The sequence below is a fragment of the Oncorhynchus mykiss genome, chromosome 2 (assembly GCF_057628025.1).
Source record: "Oncorhynchus mykiss isolate SJ-2025 chromosome 2, ASM5762802v1, whole genome shotgun sequence".
In the NCBI taxonomy this organism is placed as follows: Eukaryota; Metazoa; Chordata; class Actinopteri; order Salmoniformes; family Salmonidae; genus Oncorhynchus; species Oncorhynchus mykiss.
The window spans coordinates 32,876,415-32,898,021 of record NC_143023.1 but is presented as its reverse complement, the minus strand read 5'-3'; the positions used below and the strand labels follow the sequence as shown (position 1 = coordinate 32,898,021).

At 40.6% G+C, this 21,607-nt stretch overlaps 1 protein-coding gene across 4 annotated transcripts; it reads left to right on the top strand.

Moving 5' to 3' along the window:
• Positions 1-4,037: 4,037 nt before the first annotated feature.
• LOC110487773 (PHD finger protein 1) lies at positions 4,038-21,398 on the top strand. 4 transcript variants are annotated; one of them, XM_021559699.3, is made up of 15 exons: positions 4,038-4,137; positions 5,322-5,400; positions 5,506-5,587; positions 6,272-6,358; positions 6,878-6,972; positions 7,523-7,671; positions 10,857-10,952; positions 11,439-11,507; positions 11,731-11,854; positions 12,223-12,290; positions 12,552-12,683; positions 14,752-14,830; positions 17,719-17,831; positions 18,120-18,203; positions 18,340-21,398. In XM_021559699.3, exons 1-15 carry the CDS (start codon positions 4,133-4,135, stop codon positions 18,638-18,640), a joined length of 1,563 nt encoding a protein of 520 aa, XP_021415374.1. In that variant the 5' UTR covers positions 4,038-4,132; the 3' UTR covers positions 18,641-21,398. The 4 variants fall into 4 exon arrangements, with proteins under 4 accessions (XP_021415374.1, XP_090053631.1, XP_090053635.1 ...); XM_090197505.1 differs by having other exon boundaries at positions 12,552-12,689; XM_090197509.1 differs by having other exon boundaries at positions 4,105-4,753; positions 12,552-12,689.
• Positions 21,399-21,607: the final 209 nt, after the last annotated feature.

Genomic DNA, 21,607 nt, shown 5'->3' with positions numbered 1-21,607 from the left:
AATGAGTGGATTCAGCTATTTCAGCCACACCCGTTGCTGACAGGTGTATAAAATCGAGCACACAGCCATGCAATCTCCATAGACAAACATTGGCAGTAGAATGGCCCATACTGAAGAGATCAGTGTCTTTCAACGTGGCACCATCATAGGATGCCACCTTTCCAAAAAGTATGTTTGTCAAATTTCTGCCCTGCTAGAGCTGCCCCGGTTGTGAAGTGGAAACATCTAGGAGCAACAACAGCTCAGCCACAAAGTGGTAGGCCACACAAGCTCACAGAACAGGACGTCTGAGTACTGAAGCGCGTAGTGCATAAAAATCGTCTGTCCTCGGTTGCACCACTCACTACCGAGTTCCAAACTGCCTCTGTAAGCAACGTCAGCATGATAACTGTTCGTTAAGCAACATTAAGGCATTTATATACAATTTCAAATATTGCATAATTCATAACACTTTACCGAATACATTTAGTGTGTTCCCTCAGGCCTCTACTCCACTATCGCATATTTACAATTCAACATCCGTGTGTAGAGTGCGTATCTTATCATGTGTATGTGTGCCTGTGCCTGTGCCAGTGTTTGTGTTTCTTCACAGTCCCCGCTGTTCCATAAGGTGTATTTTTATCTTGTTTTTTAAATGACATTTTACTGCTTACATTAGTTACTTGATGTGGAATAGAGTTCCATGTAGTCATGGCTCTCTGTAGTACTGTTCACCTCCCATAATCTGTTCTTGATTTGGGGACTGTGAAGAGATCTCTGGTGGCATGTCTTGTAGGGTATGCATGGATAGCTACCAAGCCATTTCAGGCTATTAATCAAGTCAGAGAAGCTTGTCTAACTATCTTAGCTAGCATGCCTGTTGGCAAGGTTGCTAGACTTTAGAAAAGCAAGCTATTACTAATGACTCAAATTCCTTTCAATCTTTTACCCAGATTTTAGTGGAGATGCAGAGCAGCATATTTATGGCTATGATACGCTATACCCGTGTGGTAGTTGTACTAAACTCCTAAGGTATAAAAGGTCTTGAAGAATCAATGTGCATCGTTCATTAAAATAACAATTGAATAGTTAAAGATGTATGCTTACATAACCTATTCAGATAAATATATTTTTAACATAGTCATAATTATTATGGCTCTAGATTGAAGGAAAAACATTTTCAGGTGTTTGAAAAATGCAAAATGCTCCAACTCAGGGGGACGACGACAACCCCCTTCTATAATAATGGGTGCATAACCAAAGTTCCCTCATGACCAAAGTTCCCTCATGACCAAAGTTCCCTCTAAGCTGCATGTGTGCAGGCTTGCAGTATCCCTGAGACTGCCACACAGACAGAAGAAATATGAGCCCATGCAGAGAAGCAAAAGATTGAACTTCATTCAACTTTCTAGAGTTTTCCCTGTTAGTTAACACTATTAATATTTCCCTTTACTGTGGCAATGGTGATTGAATCAATGCAATATTAGCCACTTTCAATGCAACATACCAAAACAAAACGAACCATAGTAAAACTAACTTTGCAAGAGATTTTGCTGTAGGCAAAACACATCAGAGTAGGATTCTATTACATTGACACGCATGACTCAGCCCGTACTCTAAACAGACCTGTGCGGCATAACCAATCAGAGCTGCAGTAGGCCTATATGCAAATAGACAATTCCATATATGGATCTGTGCCATTTAATTTGAACTGAACTGTGCTTACAGCATGAGCGATCGTGAGTAGATGTGCTTGTTTTGAGATCAAGGCGAGAGTTACATGTAGCCATGTGAGCACATTTTGTTAATATCCTTTGCTAGTTAGTGAGTTAGCACAGTTATAGATCATTTGTAGTCAGCAATAGGGGAGTGATTGCTTCCTACAAGAGCACAAAACGTGTAAAATTCTAGACTTCTTTGAAAAACTAGCCAGGCAAACAGCAATTATTTTTGTCTTAAAGGGGCAGTGTTGTATTTTGAGGCATGCTTGAATAAACTCTTGTTGCCAATAGTCAGGGGGTAGCATAATTTGTCTGATTCTCTGTAATAATGGTATGGGAATAATAATGCATTTTATTTTGTAAAGTGGTTTCTTGCATCAAACAACACAACAACATGTTCAGTCACCTCCTTGTCTGAAGGACAAGTGGATGAACAGGTTAATGTCAAGCCCTGCATGTTTTTCTTCAGAAGTCTCATGGAATGTAGACCTACATTGAACACCACACATTGGCTGCTACTATAGGCAGAATGATTAAACAGCTATTTCCATGTTAATATGCTATGGGATGCTTTTTCTTCATTGTTTTTGATGGTAGGCCACTCTGGTAGGCCTACATTATAATCAAATAGCCACAGTAGTCTACTTGGACACTGTTAAAACTGTAACTTAAAGCAGGTACAGCCTCAGGGCTCATAGTAAATGTTCACAATGTTCAAGTTTGCGCTCATCAGACCTGAAATTTGCTCAGTGCTCAATTAGAGGGAACATTGTCCATGACACCCCTGGATGTAGTATCACATTATCCTAATAATGGTGCTTGTTTCCTTCTTTCTCTGTAAGCTTACTCTAATATTCTTAATGAAATCCTTCTATTGACACTAGCCACACTGAGCTTTCATCAGAAGCTCACTGAGTTTTTATCAGAAGCTCATGACTGTCTGCTTCCCCTCCTCTCTGTCTCATGACAGAACTGCTCACAAAGCCCCGGCTGTGTGTGTGAGAGGCATCTTTATTCCAAAAGGGAGAGCACATGAAAGGCATCAAGTTGTCACCCTTATGACCTTTGCACAAGCCCCGTATTAACATGAATAGGGGTCCTTTTTTTCTTCTGTGATGATACTTAAGTTGGGCTAACGGGCTCACTATCCTTTCTTGGTAAATAGTGAATCTTGCTGTGAGACTGCTGGAAGCATAATTCCGTTTTGCCATTATTCATAGTGATCCTCATCCAAATGCTAATGATACATTTCAAAATATCTCTGTCATCACACAGTTATGTGAATTGAACTGTAGTTCAGCTAAATGCCACCACTGCATTTTTTTTTAGCCTACCACTACACTACAGTACTGACAAAGCAGTGCATTAGAAGGTGTAGTGTGCTCGCCATCTAGTGTTGCCAATGGAAACTCATTGTCATCCTTTAGAAATGCCAGTGGCCATTTTGAGCACAAAATTACCATATGCTTGATAAATTCAAATGACAACAACAAGCAAATGAACAAATACATATCATCTAACGATAAAAATAACATATGAAACACCTCATCACTTGTTGTTTTGACTATTAAACTATAGGCTATGTTGCCTACTCGTAGAATTGTCAGTGCTAAGTTATGGTATGACACTTAAATGCCCTTTAATCTTCCGTTCATAAATGATACACATGAACATGTGTGAAATTTCTAGGGCTCCTAATTAACCATTGGTAAATAAGTAAAATTGTTACTCATTCTGACATTGGTTATTACCATGTTATGTTATCACCCAGTTGTTGTGAGAATTGAAAGCTTGTGTGACCAGTGATATTCATGGTGATAGTGATGATGACATTATTGAGCGTAGGTATATATTACCCGAGCAGTAAAGAATAGATGATTGATCATAGATAACCAATATTTTACACACAATATGTATATTAAGAGGAAATGTATAGGACAATTATAGACTATTGTAAATCACATTCAACAATTCCCTTTGATGACTACAGTGACAAGTGCTCAAAGTAATCCAAGCCTTAAATTATCCTTAATTACTTAGGCATAATAGGCTAGCTTTGTATAGTCCAAAACCTGAAAATAGGCTTATCTGGCAAGGGGACCACAAAGACTGCAAAAAGTAACTCTATATAAACAATCACAATGTTTATTATACATATTGTATATTGCAGCCTAGGCTATATAATCAAAATGTGTAGTAATTTTAAGAAATTAGATAATTTATGATTACATTATGATTATAGTTTTATTTTAGCTGGAAGGAAATAAAAATGCTTACTATAGCAAGAAAACTATTTATTGTGCAATTTACTGAATGGTAAAAAAAAAGGAAAAAAAGTGAATAACACGTGTGAGCGCAGCTTCCACTTGCCCTTCTAAAACTTTCTCCAGGACTCCAAACTTGCAGCACCCTTCTTTGGGAGGTACCAATTAATGAGGTATGTAAACTTCCACTAATTGCCCACTTAAACTCCAGTGACTATCGTCGTCGGCTGATTTTTAACTGGCTTTTATCACAATTTGGTTAAATCTTCAGAAAACACAGCTTGCCTTGTCATAACGGTTTAGAGGTAATTTCTTCGGATGTTAAGGTGTTCCCGTCGCTGTTGACCCGGTCCCCACTATCTCCCTCCCACTCTATCTCTCGGTGTTTTATGTCTGCGTCACAACAAGTCGGTCGAGAAAGAGGCAGGGATGATGGCGTCTCTCGCGGGTTGATTCGCGTGCTGCTCTGACAAACACGCTTAATAGCATCAATAGGTGGAGAAAAGAGAGCAAATGCACCGGAACATGACGAAACTACGTCGCGGAGGACAGACAGACCATACAGACCGAGAGAAAGACGGACGTACCGACGGTGTCTCACTGACGACTTGACAGACATACGCGCTTGGCACAGACACATACATGCACATCCACTTTGGCACACACGTAGGCTTCACATCCAACCGGGCAGTAATTGAGACGAGAGGAAAACAGAAGGGAGAAAATATTTCATGTCAAGCCGGCACAGGAATCGCTGTGACCCCAACGGAGAGGAGTTCGACTTGACAGGTAGCAATGGCTCTCTGTTCATCCAGCAACACTGTCTATGTTAATTTTTATTGATCTGAAAACGCTATTATGTATCATGTGTCTCTTTGACTTGAGTGCCTGCACTGGAACAACCGCTGGATGTGCAGAGATTATGTCCATAGGCTACAGCGATTCCTTTCTATTCAAGTTTTGTCGTTTTCGATTTTCAAAGAGGATACAACACAGAAGTGCATGAGAAAGCAAAGTATAGAGGCGTACAGTGGTGTTACAATCAAACTACAGTGCAGTCATCATGCAGTGGTGAATGCATTTTCTCACATGTGTTGTGTCATAATGGTTTGTCCTGCTCCATGCATGGGCATTTACACTCATCATTGAACCTGCTGGATTCTGACTGTGGCTATGCTGGGTTTGTGAGAATGTAACCCCTTATCCACTCCAGCCCAGTGCCCATGGAACGATAAGGCCATAAACCTCTGTCGGCAATGGCAGCAAAGTATCCAGTAAATAAATTGGATTTCCATTTCACATGAGCCCCCTCCTCTTCCTCACCCCTTCTCTCTCTATCTCTCTCACTTCTCTTCAGGATGGGGGGAGTAAGTGAAGGGGATGATGTGTTAGCTCGATGGAGTGATGGACTACTGTACCTCGGCAATGTGAAAAGAGTAAGTGTGTGTGTGTGTGTGCGTACGTGCATGCATGTGCGCATTTGGAAAGTATTACATTTAGGTTTGAGTGAACAATTCCACTGTTTCCATCCCTCTCCTCAGGTAGATGGAGTCAAGCAATGTTGTCTGGTGAGATTTGAGGACAACTCTGAATTTTGGGTCCTAAGAAAAGACATCCACTCTTGTAAGACTTACAACTTACTCTTGTTTTCCTCAGTTAACACAAAACATTTAACAGAGGGTTTTTGGGCACTGTGGAATTACTTTTGAATCAAAGAAATATCCCCTAAAATGCTGATTCAAATATTTCATACATATCTACCCTTTCTATAGATAGGGGGCTAATTGAGGATGCTCCAACTATTATCATATTTGAATAATCTTTACTTTTACCCTACCTTGATTCACTTCAGAGAGGTTTAAAGAAATTCATAAAATGTTTTTAGATTTTTCTCTCAGCTTTGAAAAGTTTGTTCTTAATTTGACGCTCTCTCTCCATTCCGATCCATTGTAGTTCAACAGAATGTTGCGCAATTAATTTCTCTAGTCAAGGTTGAAATACAACATTCCCTGGAAATGTTGGCAATTCTGATGGGGGACTTTTAGGTGTAATTGGTGTATTTATGAATTTATTAGTGTAATGACTCCATAGGGAAATGGCGCCCCCACGTAGGTAGTGTAAAGTGAAGGGAAGCACAGCCAAATATCCACATGTCAAAAGGAGTGAAATCTGAAAGGGTGCAGGAGACATTGGAATCAATGAAGTGGCAAGGAAATGAATCAATATACATAAATTAACACTGTTGAGTGATCTCTCTCTCTTTCTCCCCCTCTCTCTGTTACTCACTCATTTTCTCTCTTGCTTAAGTCTCAGTTGGAGTGGAAGAAGTTTGCTGTATCTGTGATGCCCCACCTCTTAAAGAACCTCTCATCAATTGTCTTAAATGTCGTCACGGTAAGAAAACACAGCATGTTATGTACTCTTCATAGAGGTATTTTCAAAGAATAACTTATGACGGATAGGCACAACTATTTTAAATCAAGTTTAAAAAAAACAATGGCATCTATTTTTTGTCTTCAGGTTTTCTACCAGATAATATACACTGAGTGTACAAAACATTAGGAACACCTTCCTAATATTGAGTTGCAACCCTTTTGCCCTCACAATAGCCTCAGTTGTCGGGGGAAATGGACTCTACAAGGTGTCGAAAGCGTCCCACATAGATGCTGGCCTATGTTGACTCCAATACTTCCCAGAGTTGTGTCAAGTTGGCTGGATGTCCTTTGGGTGGTGGACCATTCTTGATACACACAGGAAACTGTTGAGCGTGAAAAACCCAGCAGCGTTGCCGTTTCTAATGTTTTGTACACTCAGTGTATAATATCTCATGAAAAGAGACAAGGAAAAGGCCTCCATCAGTAACATATCCTCAGTATGTGAATTACAGTAAACACTCTCTCCATTCCATAAAAGGTTATCATCCGGAGTGCCACACTCCGTCCATTGAGCCGGAAGCTGACAGCAATTCTTGGATATGTCGGCAATGTGTCTTTGCAGTGGCAACCAAGGTTAGACTGCTAATCTTTGTTTCACACTCTGCCTCTTGGCTCAGGGAAAATATCCAATTCAGACTTGTAAATAAAAAATAAAAAATCTATCCAGAGGATTTCAATACCAGTGTTGTGTTAAACAATGTAGTCAATGGATATATCTGAAGGAAACCACAGAAATGTTACAACTCTGTATTATTCACCATAGGGATTAGATACTCCTCTACGTTGTGCCTGGACATCTGACCAGTTCGTCAATGCAGATTGTTTCAAGATTATACTGTATTATAGTCATTATGGTCAGTAATTCATGTATGCTCCATTTCTGTACTGGAGGTGTTAGATGAGGGAGCACTGTGGTTAAGGGCTAATTGCTCATCGGTCAATGTCAATCTCATTGACCTGACTTTTCTTAAGATATTATCTCACTCAGCTGACCTACAATAAAAAGAGATGAATTGCTTTTCCTGGATAGTTCCCATCCAATGTCATCTATCTTGAATGTACTGACATGACCGTGAGTGGAGAGGTCGCTGTAGTGAATCGATTTGTCAAAATTGTCTTTCAGAGAGGGGGAGCCATCAAACGAGGACGGTTTGCCCGGCTCATGCAAATCATGAAACTTCGGCTGCCCTATCAGCTGTCATCTTTAGACTGGGACCCACAGCATCTCACCAACCAGCAGCAGTGTTACTGCTACTGTGCCGGACCTGGAGAGTGAGTGACAATTTATAGCTTCTAACAGATGCCCTCAATAGATAAATTATGTTATACAACGGGTGGGTCTAATCATGAATGCTGATTGGTTAAAACCGCATTCCAGATGGTGTCTATTCTACAAGTTACCACTGGCTACGTCTATGATGTTAAAATGCCTATTTACTCTGTTCCATCTGACTGCGCAATCCACTGATCTCCAGTATAAAAAGCATCTAGACATTATCTCACATTTCTTTGAGACCAACATTTAGTTTTTAACATCAGAGATTTGTATGAACCTTGGTGTCTGTCTCTCTGACATTTGCAACATTGTTTCAACATTCAAATTCTATCTCCAGCTGTCCCATAGTAACAAACGTGTTGGGAGTTGGGATGAGACAGACATGCAGGCAGCTTTTCTCAGCCAGTTGAAATTATGAATCAGCATCATTTAAATATATATTTTCTATTGATATACAGTGCCTTGCGAAAGTATTCGGCCCCATTGAACTTTGCGACCTTTTGCCACATTTCAGGCTTCAAACATAAAGATATAAAACTGTATTTTTTTGTGATGAATCAACAACAAGTGGGACACATTCATGAAGTGGAACGACATTTATTGGATATTTCAAACTTTTTGAACAAATCAAAAACTGAAAAATTGGGCGTGCAAAATTATTCAGCCCCTTTACTTTCAGGGCAGCAAACTCTCTCCAGAAGTTCAGTGAGGATCTCTGAATGATCCAATGTTGACCTAAATGACTAATGATGATAAATACAATCCACCTGTGTGTAATCAAGTCTCCGTATAAATGCACCTGCACTGTGATAGTCTCAGAGGTCCGTTAAAAGCGCAGAGAGCATCATGAAGAACAAGGAACACACCAGGCAGGTCCGAGATACTGTTGTGAAGCAGTTTAAAGCCGGATTTGGATACAAAAAGATTTCCCAAGCTTTAAACATCCCAAGGAGCACTGTGCAAGCGATAATATTGAAATGGAAGGAGTATCAGACCACTGCAAATCTACCAAGACCTGGCCGTCCCTCTAAACTTTCAGCTCATACAAGGAGAAGACTGATCAGAGATGCAGCCAAGAGGCCCATGATCACTCTGGATGAACTGCAGAGATCTACAGCTGAGGTGGGAGACTCTGTCCATAGGACAACAATCAGTCGTATATTGCACAAATCTGGCCTTTATGGAAGAGTGGCAAGAAGAAAGCCATTTCTTAAAGATATCCATAAAAAGTGTCGTTTAAAGTTTGCCACAAGCCACCTGGGAGACACACCAAACATGTGGAAGAAGGTGCTCTGGTCAGATGAAACCAAAATTGAACTTTTTGGCAACAATGCAAAACGTTATGTTTGGCGTAAAAGCAACACAGCTGAACACACCATCCCCACTGTCAAACATGGTGGTGGCAGCATCATGGTTTGGGCCTGCTTTTCTTCAGCAGGGACAGGGAAGATGGTTAAAATTGATGGGAAGATGGATGGAGCCAAATACAGGACCATTCTGGAAGAAAACCTGATGGAGTCTGCAAAAGACCTGAGACTGGGACGGAGATTTGTCTTCCAACAAGACAATGATCCAAAACATAAAGCAAAATCTACAATGGAATGGTTCAAAAATAAACATATCCAGGTGTTAGAATGGCCAAGTCAAAGTCCAGACCTGAATCCAATCGAGAATCTGTGGAAAGAACTGAAAACTGCTGTTCACAAATGCTCTCCATCCAACCTCACTGAGCTCAAGCTGTTTTGCAAGGAGGAATGGGAAAAAATGTCAGTCTCTCGATGTGCAAAACTGATAGAGACATACCCCAAGCGACTTACAGCTGTAATCGCAGCAAAAGGTGGCGCTACAAAGTATTAACTTAAGGGGGCTGAATAATTTTGCACGCCCAATTTTTCAGTTTTTGATTTGTTAAAGTTTGAAATATCCAATAAATGTCGTTCCACTTCATGAATGTGTCCCACTTGTTGTTGATTCATCACAAAAAAATACAGTTTTATATCTTTATGTTTGAAGCCTGAAATGTGGCAAAAGGTCGCAAAGTTCAAGGGGGCCGAATACTTTCGCAAGGCACTATATATATATATATATATATATATATATATATATATATATATATATATATATATATATATATATATATATATATATATATATATATATATATATATATATATATATATATCTATATCAATAGAAAACAGGTAAAACGAAACAAACAAAGTGCAGCTAGTTTGCTGCTTTTCCATCTTCAGTTTGAAGTGATTGTGTTAGCTGTGGCGTTGGCCAGCTCCTCTGAACAGCAGTGTCCTAAAGAGAGAGCACATTTTCTATGCCAGGTGAAATCGTGCATCATTAGCTCATTGTTACGGATGTATCCAAATAAATGACACTAGAAAACAGCTGAAACAAACGCAAATGCAGCGACTTTGCTCTTATTCTGGCTGCACTGTTTGACACGACTGTAAGTTAGCCGTAGTTGGCTATCTAGCAAGCAAGAATAACAATGTTGCAAGTCAGTATGTCAATGGAACATTCAGAACAAACGACTGGGTTGCATCCATAGATACAGAACAAAAAGACTGAACGACTGGGTCGCTTCTCTGGCAACCGAACCGATAGAACGAACGACCAGCTTGCTTGGGTATCAACCCTAGATTTGTGTCGGGACTATATCTTGTGGAAGGATGAAATAGTATGAATAAATTAATCAAAATAACGTTTATAAGGAAAATATGTCAATCATTATTTGAATATGTTGTTAACCCGTTGTATAAAAGTGATAATGCCCTCAAAGCCCGTGTTTGGAGGATATATTGGCATGGACTTCGTCTCGGTTTTAACAATACCCATACTAATATATCCTTCAAACACTGTTCCTCTGGCATTATCACTTAATAATAACATTATATAACTAGTGTTTACCACATGTATTGGTCAATAAGATTTACTATCAATTTTCCTTACCGACAAAAACAAATAGAATATTCATGTCGGAACCCTGTATGTCCTTTTCACCATTATACAGCTCTCCTGTCAAGACATAATGTGTTTTTCAGTTGAGTATTGCAGCCTCTTTTGAAAAATACATAATATACTCTACTCTTGTCAGGTGGCCACCAGATGTTAGCTATGTTTTAGGCCATTGGGGAGTGTGGTTAATGTTTATATTTATCAACTGCAGGTGGAACCTGAAAATGTTGCAGTGTGGAAGTTGTGGTCAGTGGTTTCATGAAGCTTGCACACAGTGTCTGACCAAGCCGTTGTTATATGGAGACAGGTGAGTCAGAGTATTGTTATCTATAACCTTGTACTGCTCCTTTGCATTACCATTGTCAAACCAGAACAGAGAGGTTATAAAACTGGCAGTGGTAGGGCTAATGCTGTTAGTGTTCATTGCTAATAGCAGTGCAGTTGTTATTCTGCCTCTCTGGTGTCCAATGTAATGTGGTAGATGTAAAAATTAATTCAAATTAGTCCAGTCCGCTACACCATTATTGTCACATTAACCATCTGTATTATCCCACTGGTTTAATGCCCATGATATATTATATGACTCTTTGTTTCTGCATAGAAAAATAATTTTTGAGATTGATGGTGAGGTAGAATGTGGTGGGGTTGTTATATCTGCTAAACAAGTGATGGAAACTGGGAAGAATTTGCTGACAGCAGCAACCACGTGCCTTGTTATGTTTCCATTGACTTTTATATCTGGTCAATCACAGACAAAAATAGAATCATCTGTGTTTCCTTTTTTTTCTGAAAGGTTTTATGAGTTCCAGTGCTCAGTCTGTGCAAACGGACCAGAGACAATTCAACGGCTACCCATGAGCTGGTAAAGCTATACAGTATCTGCTAAGAGACGATTACATAATTTAAACTGCAGGGATTATCACACCGAAGCACTCTTGAAAACCATTTTCTTGTGACAGGTTTATTGAGTCATGTGGGTTACAATATGTTAATTCCTCTTACTCAATGATGTAATGAAAAGCTTTGTGGTGTGAAAAATTCTGAACTAACTGTGTCTTTTCCTGGTGTGTTTGTTGTAAATACAGGGTAGATTTGGCCCATTTGGTGCTCTACCACCTCTCCTTGTGCTGCAAGAGAAAATACTTTGATTTCGACCATGAAATCATGTCGTTTGCCAATGAGAATTGGGACTCTTTGCTTCTAGGCTCGGTATAAACATTTCCTCACTTACGTGCTATGATGAAACGATGTGAAAGTGTTAGCTAGCGTAATTTTTAGCGGTCATGTGGTAATTATGTGCTTTGAGTTCATTAGCTACTTGTCATTGTTATTTAGCACATTTTAAATGGTAAATATCACTTGTATTTTATGTGGCTCTCAGGTACTACAGTTGCATTTAAATCTGTTATACACTTTTTTTAATGAACTGTTCACAAATCACATGAATAACTAACTACGTTATCCATGGAAATGTTTACCTTTCACCAATGAATGTCAATGTGTCTCTAAATGTATTAGCATTTGTTCATCCACAGTGTTAATCAAGCTCTTGATTTTCATTCCTCCCTGTCCCCCAGCTCTCTGACACACCAAGGCAAGATCGCTGTCACAATCTGCTCAACGCTTTGAACTCCAACAAAGACAGGTGAGAGTCTGCATATGATGCGAAGAATAAACAGAAGCCACAGCTATGCTTGACCAGATTTATGATAGCGTTGCTTCTGGAATTGTACATAAGGGTAAAGAAAATACAGTTAGTTAATTGTTTCTTAACTCTTTGATATTGTCAATAGAACGATAAGAAAACATAGACAATAATGATAACTTGTTTTAAAAAGAACGATGACCTGACTTTACAAAGTTGTTGTCTTTTGAAAGTTGTCTTTTTCTCTGTGATGTCATCCAGGTTTGTCTCTGGTAAAGAGATCAAGAAGAAGAAGTGTCTTTTTGGGCTCCAGGTCCGAGCTCCGCCTCCTCTGACCTCTGATTCGTCCCCCCTCATCACTGACCCGCCCATCAACATCACCCAAAGGAGAAGGTCAGAGTAAGGACAACTTCTGTGATTATTATTCTCTCATCATCACAAACACAAGCCTCAGGACCCAACTCTTTATATGGATACATTCATTCTAGTAATGAATTACACATTTACAATAGTGAAAAAGAGCGGCACCTTGTAGACAGTGGTCCTTCTAGCTGGATAGGAACAACTGTTCCTAACTAAACAGGCACCTGTGTGCCTCATTAAGTCATTTAAGGGAAGGACTCACTTATTTCACACTGGTGAATATGTTTATAACTAATATTTTCATCAATAAATACATCATCTATAGTGTGTGTGCATATGTGCGTGTGCGCATTCGCATGTGGACATTGATTCTCTTGCTAAACATTCTCAACACCATCTTCTCTTTTATTCTCTATGGGCTTAAAATAAAAAACACCACATTTATACCCTGACATATAGTACCAGTCAAAAGTTCGGACACACTTACTCATTCCAGTGTTTTTCTTTATTTTTTACTATTTTCTACATTGTGAAATAATATGGAAGACATCAAACTATGAAATAACACATATGGAATCGCGTAGTAACCAAAAAAGTGTTAAACAAATCAAAATATATTTTATATTTGAGATTCTTCAAAGTAGCCATCCTTTGCCTTGATGACAGCATTGCACACTCTTGGCATTCTCTCAAGCAGCTTCACCTGAAATGCTTTTCCAACAGCCTTGAAGGTGTTCCCACATATGCTGAGCACTTGTTGGCTGCTTTTCCTTCACTCTGCGGTCCAACTCATCCAAAACCATCTCAATTGGGTTGAGGTCGGGTGATTGTGGAGGCCAGGTCATTTGATGCAGTGCTCCATCACTCTCCTTCTTGGTCAAATAGCCTTTACACAGCCAGGAGGTGTGTTGGGTCATTGTACTGTTGAAAAACAAATGATAGTCCCACAAAGTGCAAACCAGATGGGATGGCGTATCGCTGCAGAATGCTGTGGTGGCCATGCTGGTTAAGTGTGCCTTGAATTCTAAATAAATCACTGACAGTGTCACCAGAAAAGCACCTTCACACCATCACAACTCCTCCATGCTTCACGGTGGGAACCACACATGCAAGGATCATCCATTCACCTACTCTGCGTCTCAAAGACAAGACATGGCGGTTGGAACCAAAAATCTCAAATTTGGACTCATCAGACGAAAGGACAGATTTCTACCGGTCTAATGTCCATTGCTTGTGTTTTTTGGCCCAAGCAATTCTCATCTTCTTATTGGTGTCCTTTAGTAGTGATTTCTTTGCAGCAATCGACCATGAAGGCCAGGTTCACACAGTCTCCTCTGAACATTTGATGTTGAGATGTCTCTTACTTGAACTCTGAAGCTTTTATTTGGGCTGCAATCTGAGGTGCAGTTAACTCTCATGAACTTATCCTCTGCAGCAGAGTTAACTCTTGAGTCTTCCTTTCCTGTGGCGGTTCTCATGAGAGCCATTTTCATCATAGCGCTTGATGGTTTTTGCGACTGCACTTGAAGAAACGTTAAAAGTTTTTGAAATGTTTCCGTATTGACTGACCTTCATGTCGTTTTTCTTTGCTTAATTGAGCTGTTCTTCCCATAATATGTACTTGGTCTTTTACCAGATAGGGCTATCTTCTGTTTACCAACTCTACCTTGTCACAACACAACTGATTGGCTCAAACGCATTAAGAAGGAGAGGAATTCCAAAAATGTACTTTTAGCAAGGCACACCTGTTAATTGAAATACATTCCAGGCGACTACCTCATGAAGCTGGTTGAGAGAATGCCAAGAGTATGTAAAGCTGTCATCAAGGCAAAGGGTGGCTATTTGAAGAATCTCAAATGTCAAATATATTTGGATTTGTTTAACACTTTTTTGGTTACTACATGATTTCATATATGTTATTTAATAGTTTTGATGTCTTCACTATTATTCTACAATGTAGAAAATAGTCAAAATAAAGAGAAACCCTGGAATGAGTAGGTGTGTCCAAACTTTTGACTCGTACTGTAGTTTTCTAAGTAAAAACATTTCACCACTCCTCAAGTTATTGACTGTGTCTCTGTGTTGTTGTGTGGAGCAGCCCATTGTCACTGCCCTGCCAGAGGAGAGCGATGGGGCCAGAGTCACGCAAATCAAAGCGGCGCATCATGGAGACACAGGTCAGTGCTTCTGCCTCGAACCAGGCATCAAGGGAGAGATCAGCCATCAGCCGCCTCCTCACTGCATAGCAAAGAGCTGCCTGACACTGGAATGACTTGTCAGTCACAGTCAGTCAGTGGGCGGAGAAAAGGTTCTCCTTATAGCCAGTGTTGTCTGTTTACATGTTCTTCAAAGCCCAGCCTACCCCTCATACACTATTGAATTGAAGCTGGTTTACCGTTTATGACTCGATCGAATATGACAACATGTTATGGTCACGGGTTTAGAAATATATATTTTAATATTAATAGAAAATACACATCCTTTTATACTACTGCTCAGGCTTCCTCCCTTATCCTGAGACAATAAATGTTATAGACTGGTCGTATTTCAGCAGGCAGCACTTCCAGCAGACTGTTGTATCCTGAGCGGACATGAATCATCTGCCATCTTGGGGCAGGTTGGTTATCCCAGGGAAAGTGAGAGGGGAAGGTACGCTGATATGCGGCATCTGGGAGCACTTCCAAGTGCACTTTGCAGTCGATTACATTTTGTCCAATTGGCGCTGGCGCTTTGACAGTGCAGCATTGACAGAGCACCTCGATTTAAAGGGACAGCGCGCTAGTAAGGGGAGGGGATAATGCTAGTATACCACTGCTGTATTTACTGTATATGTTGTGGGTCACAGTCCAGCATTGGAGGTTGACAGAGCTGAGGGTGTGCTAAGAACTGAGGAAGCAAAGGATAGATGGGATAGAGTACTGATGCTTTTGTTGTTATGGTAGCAAGCTCACACTGTAAGAAATGGTACCTGACATGCTGACCAGACCGGACACGTCGCGTGCGCGAGCGTCGCAAATACATTTAGAAATCCTTGTTATTCAATTATTGCACCCACACTGCTCTCGCGCGCCAACGAGCATCTGCGACGCCATATAAGTTAAACGATGAAAAAGCCTGGAAGGAGGAGAGATGACTAGAAACGATTCGGTTGGCCGTTTTATGTGTGGATTAATTGTCGGAGTAGAGGTCCTTGTGCATTTCAGGTAAAATAACAACTCAATGTTTATATCCCAGGACAAATTAGCTAGCAACAGCAAGCTAGCTAAACCGGACAAATTAACATTAGCTAGCAAAAGCAAGCTAACTAGCTAAATTGCCATACATGTGATTTTCGACCTGTCCCCAAATGAATGTCATTGGTTCAGAGTGATATTTTAACCTGCGTGTCGTGATCGCGTTTGGTGTGGGGGGCAAAATAAATTTATGCACGATGGCGCACGTGCGCAGCCGGTTTTGGTTCCGTGTCAGTCTCCACAATATGAATCTACTTATCATAGGCAATGGAGGTGACAGATATACACTATATATATACAAAAGTATGTGGACACGGCTATTTCAGCCACACCTGTTGCTGAACATCACACAGCCATGAAATCTCTATAGACAAACATTGACAGTGGATAAGAGCTCAATGACTTTCAACGTGGCACCGTCACAGGATGCCACCTTTCCAACAAGTCAGTTTGTCAGATTTCTGCCCTACTAAAGCAGCCCTGGTCAACTGTAAGTGCTGTTACTGTGAAGTGGAAACATCTAGGGGCAACAACGGCTCAGCCACAAAGTGGTAGGCCACACAAGCTCACAGAATGGGACCTCCGAGTGCTGAAGCTTGTAGCACTAAAAATCGTCTGTCCTCGGTTGTAACACTCACTACCGAGTTCCAAACTGCCTCTGGAAGCAGCGTTGGCACAATAACTGTTCGTCAGGAGCTTCATGAAATGGGTTTCCATGGCCGAGCAGATCACCATTCGCAATGCCAAGCGTCCGATGGAGTGTTACTAAGCTTACCGCCATTTGACTCTGGAGCAGTGGAAACGCGTTCTCTGGCGTGATGAATCGCGCTTCACCATCTGGCTGTCTGATGGATGAATCTGGGTTTGGCAGATGCCAGGAGAACGCTACCTGCCAAAATGCATAATGACAACTGTAAAGTTTGGTGGAGGAGGAATAATGAACTGGGACTGTTTTCATGGTTCAAGCCACTTTTTATCCAGTGAAGAGAAATCTTAACGCGCATACGATTACATTCTCAACTATTCTGTGCTTCCAACTTTGTGGCAACAGATTGGGCAAGGCCCTTTCCTGTTTCAGTATGGGCTATGCCCCCATGCACAAAGCAAGGTCCATACAGAAATGGTTTGTCGAGATCGGTGTGGAAGACCTTGACTGGCCTGCTCAGAGCTAGGCCTAATCGCCCAGCATCATTGCCCGACCTCACTAATGCAAGTCCCTGTAGCAATGTTCCTACATCTAGTGGAAAGCCTTCCCAGAAGAGTGGAGGCTGTTATAGCAGCAAAGGGAGGACCAACTCCATATTAATGCCTATGATTTTGGAATGAGATGTTCGACGAGCAGGTGTCCACAAACTTTTGGTCGTGTAGGACATGGATCATGCTATGCCTTGATGAGACCTAGTAAGTGATGATAATTAAGTGAATCGTGATACAATAGCAATATCACACTGTAAATAATGTAAAAGTTGCTGCAGCAGTGTGTTCGCGGCATACAATACAAGTGTGGGATGTGGAATTGTAATGCAGGTTTAAAGCTGTCACGTGAAAATATATATTTCCTTTTGGAAAGACTAGCCCTTTGTACTAACAAAGTTCCAGCGTCCGGCCTTTTTAAAAGTGAAATGCAATTGCATTTTTTAAATTATATGTATCAAATGATACAGTATGTTAACAGACCTTTGGTTTTTATTTAGATGTATTCACAAGCAGTATGGATTCTTCTGTAAAGATAACATGAAAGGGCATGAACTGGAGTATCATGTCTAATGTGTGTTTGGATCCACTGATTTGGCGTCAGAACACTAGCTAATCAGTGTTTCTCCTGTGTCCAGCCTTGTCCGCCCCCGGTCCCAGCCACCCCAATAGATCTGGTGCCATGTTGCCATGGCTACGTAGGTGGAACTAACCTCTACAACTCCAGGAAGGAGGAGGAGCTGAATTTGGGGTTCGTACTGTTATTGTATTGGTTACACTTTACACTTTACATACTGTATAACAAGTAATAATGCATTCTACTATATTTACAGAGTGTTACCGTTTTTTTTTTACGTTACATCCTCACTGATACCCTTATCAAATCAAATCAAATCATTGGTCACATACACATGTTTAGCAGATGTTATTGCGGGCGTAGCGAAATGCTTGTATTAGGCAGTGTGTCATTGGAAATCCATGCATTGTTGCTCTTTGTCCGTTTAAAAAAAGAATGTTTATATCCCTGCTCTTTCCACAGCTCTCCACCTAAGAGGATGTTTGCCCTGTATCACCCCACCTATAACGGAGCCCCAGCCATCTCTAGAACCCTGCATCACTATAGGTCAGTATTAACCACAGCTCCTCCTGCTCTCCGGGGACTACCCTCAATCTAGACATATAGAGAGGAAACCAGAGCTGTGCCTGGATGACAATGACAAAAAGTATGATGTGAAATTTTCATCTCTCTCTTTCTTCAGTGCGGAAGACCCTTGTCGAGTGCCGCCCCCCTGCCTCCCCTTCTCCCTGTCATCCTCCCACCATCACCACCACAACAACCAGCAGCACCACCAGCACCAGCCTGGCCAGAAGTCGGATCCCTGCCCTTCCCTCATGCTGCGTGACGTCCCTTCCTATCCGGGCGGCGTGGGGGGCGGGGGGGATGGGTCAGCTGCCAGGGGCTGGGGGGGCGGGGACGGGGTGAGGATTTTGGCGAGGCGAGTAACGCCAGACGGCAAGGTCCAGTACCTCGTGGAGTGGGGGAACGTGAGTGTGTACTGAGAGAAAATGAGAGAGAGATGGGGGGGGGGGGGGTGGAGGGAGGATCAACACACCAGAGTGCTTGGCAGCAAAGAGGGGATATTGGGGAGAGAGAGAGAAAGAATGACTGTCGTGCAGGTGCCACATCAGAAATGTGTGGCAACTTCAAGTACAAGCAAAACAAAAACCCCACACAAGGCAAATCCAGGTGTCTCAAACAATATCGCCTCCATTCTATATCATCACACTACGTGTTACTATATCTCCCTCTTTGCTAGTGTTTCCCCTATATTTGTACTGTATACCTTTGGAATATGCCTTTGCATTTATCATGTTTACGTTTGAAGATTGTATATACAGTATTTGATTATAGGCAATTTGTTATGTTACCTATTGTCATACTTGATTTACATGATATTATGTAATAGAAGTATATTAGGAGCCGCAACAGGGCTTTTGTTTTATAGTTAGATTTATATATTCACAATATATTATTATAGAATGATTTGATGATGTGGTTGCATAGTGCCTATCTGGATTGTGCATCTGCAGATTGAGAAGTTGACCTGAATCCAGGGATCAGGTGATTGAAATGTATGATAACTATTCTATAAGGTTTTCTTCCTCATCCACCAATTGCAATTGAAGAGTCACGACAATGTTGTGCAGGCTTTCACACACAGAATTAGTGTAAAATACATTCCAAACAAATATCAAAACACCTCAAGATTACTGATCAAAATCTTTGATCAGATAGTCATGGAAAATGGCCGCTCGTTGAGCCAGATTTCACTGTCAATTTGTTGAGCGGTGCTTTACATTCTTTTAGGGAAGAGAAGTCAACACATTATGGTATTATGTGCAGGTGAAACTATTTGTACTGTTTTCCATTTTCAGGTCATAGACAGAGGAGTCAGCTCCTATCTTCCAGGTTTACACTGAGGATGAGAGATAGCGTTAACTCTGGCCCACTTCAATGCTGATACCTAAGCCCTAGTCTGGACACTGTAGATCTGACAAGATTGGATAGATATGAGCAATATGGCTTATGTTTCATCCGACCTATCAGAGGGAAAGGTGCAGCTTTCATCATATTTCTCATATATCTGATCCTTTCAGATGTACCCAAGTGTCTAAGGGGTAAGGGTTTGTGTTTGATTTGGAACTGGGCCCCGGAGATCATAGTGGAACAGGAGGTTGTGTATAGAACTCTAGAATATCATAGTGCAAGGTTCAGAGTTTATATTTATACAGATCCTTTATTTCTGCCTTTTGTGGGATAAAACACAGATAAGAGTAAATGTGTGTGTTGTATCTCCCAGAAGACAGATTGTGTTACAGGTGTAGTTACAGTAAATAACACAATAGGCAGTTATACTGTTATAATCATGTCAACAGAAACCATGTTCAGTCATTTAAAAAAAAAAACACAACAAGATGTCGCCCATTCCCCAGATTGAATGATGTGAAATATGCCATCTCTTACTTAAGCAATAAGGCCTGAGCGGGTGTGGTATATGGCAAATATACCACGGCTAAGGGCTGGATACAGCCCATAGCCATTGTATATTGGCCATATACCACAAACCCCAGAGGTGCCTTATTGCTATTGGTTAACAACGTAATTAGAACAGAAAACCTAGTAATTTTGTGGTATACAGTCTGATATACCACATCTTTCAGCCAATCAGCATTCAGTGCTCGAATGACCCGGTTTCTAATAGTGAATAGGTGATTGCTCAGCCTGGTCTCATAGACTAGACGTAACATAGTAAATGTAAATCCAGAACACTCAAATTAGTATGATATGTTACATTTGGTATGGTTAGATAAGACAGAAGGTTACTTAAGGCAAAAAGGAAAGTAATGTGGTTGGTCAGAGTGGATGGGTATATAACGCAGATGACTAGCAACCCAAAGGTTGCGTGTTTGAATCTCATCACGGACTTTAGCATTTTAGTTTATTAGCAACTTTGCAACTACTTACTACTTTTTAGCTACTTTGCACCTACTTAGCATGTTAGCTAACCCATCCCCTAGCCCTAACCATAACCCTTTAACTTAACTCCTCACCTTAACCCCTAGTGTAGTTAACGTTAGCCACCTAGCTAACTTTAGCGTTAGTCACCTATATAACGTTAGCCACAAGTTGGAATTCGTAACATATCATACGTTTTGCAAATTCGTAACATGTACAAATTACAATTCCTAACATCTAATTCGAAATGGATAATGGACATCCACAAATTAATACATATCTAATTGGAGTGTCACAGATTTACATTTACTATGTTACGTCTACCCCTGAGTCCAGGTTGGATTGCTAAGTGTTTGGCACATTTCTAAATGGCAGTGCAGGTCAAATGAACCTCCCAACTCAGTCCTTCCCATCCCAGTTTAGGATTTAGATCATTCTCAGTGAATTTGGCTGTAGTGGAATAGGAAGAGGTCTGTGGAACCATCAGTTCGATGGTAATGAATGTATCTGTATGTTTTCTATGGTAAAGTATGTCTATAGACCCGTCAAGTGTTCGTTACTGTAGGTTATAGATGGAACTATACAAAATGACTTCAAAGGACTGGGGTAAATCTGATTTTGAGATGAGGAATAAGAAGCTAAGAGAGTCTCTATAGTCTTCTCTTTTTTATTTGTAGTCAAGTCCAAGTTTGGTTTGATGTATTTTTGGACTTTTGGTCAAATTACGTTTATACATGTATAACCTAGGCTGACACAGCCCATGTAAAATTAAAAACATTAAAAGTTGCCCTTCACATCTTACCAATGTGCTTTGAGTGTTTTCAGTCCATTTCTTGTTTAACTTACAATATGTATAGGCCTATTTGTTATATGTTGAATATATGTTGAAATGCACTTCAGAGAGTTATTTTCTATTCTATTCCATTTTATTTTATTGGTATAGCAATAGACTTCACACCCCATTCACATGTAGGTATTTTGTGATGAATCAATAGCCCTTCTGCCAGGCA

Bases quoted from the DNA above. Each gene is read 5' to 3' on its own strand.
- LOC110487773 (XM_090197505.1), top strand. The intron at 5,401-5,505 runs GTAAGTGTGTGT...CCCTCTCCTCAG, and splicing joins ACCTCGGCAATGTGAAAAGA to GTAGATGGAGTCAAGCAATG. The intron at 12,291-12,551 runs GTGAGAGTCTGC...GATGTCATCCAG, and splicing joins TTGAACTCCAACAAAGACAG to GTTTGTCTCTGGTAAAGAGA.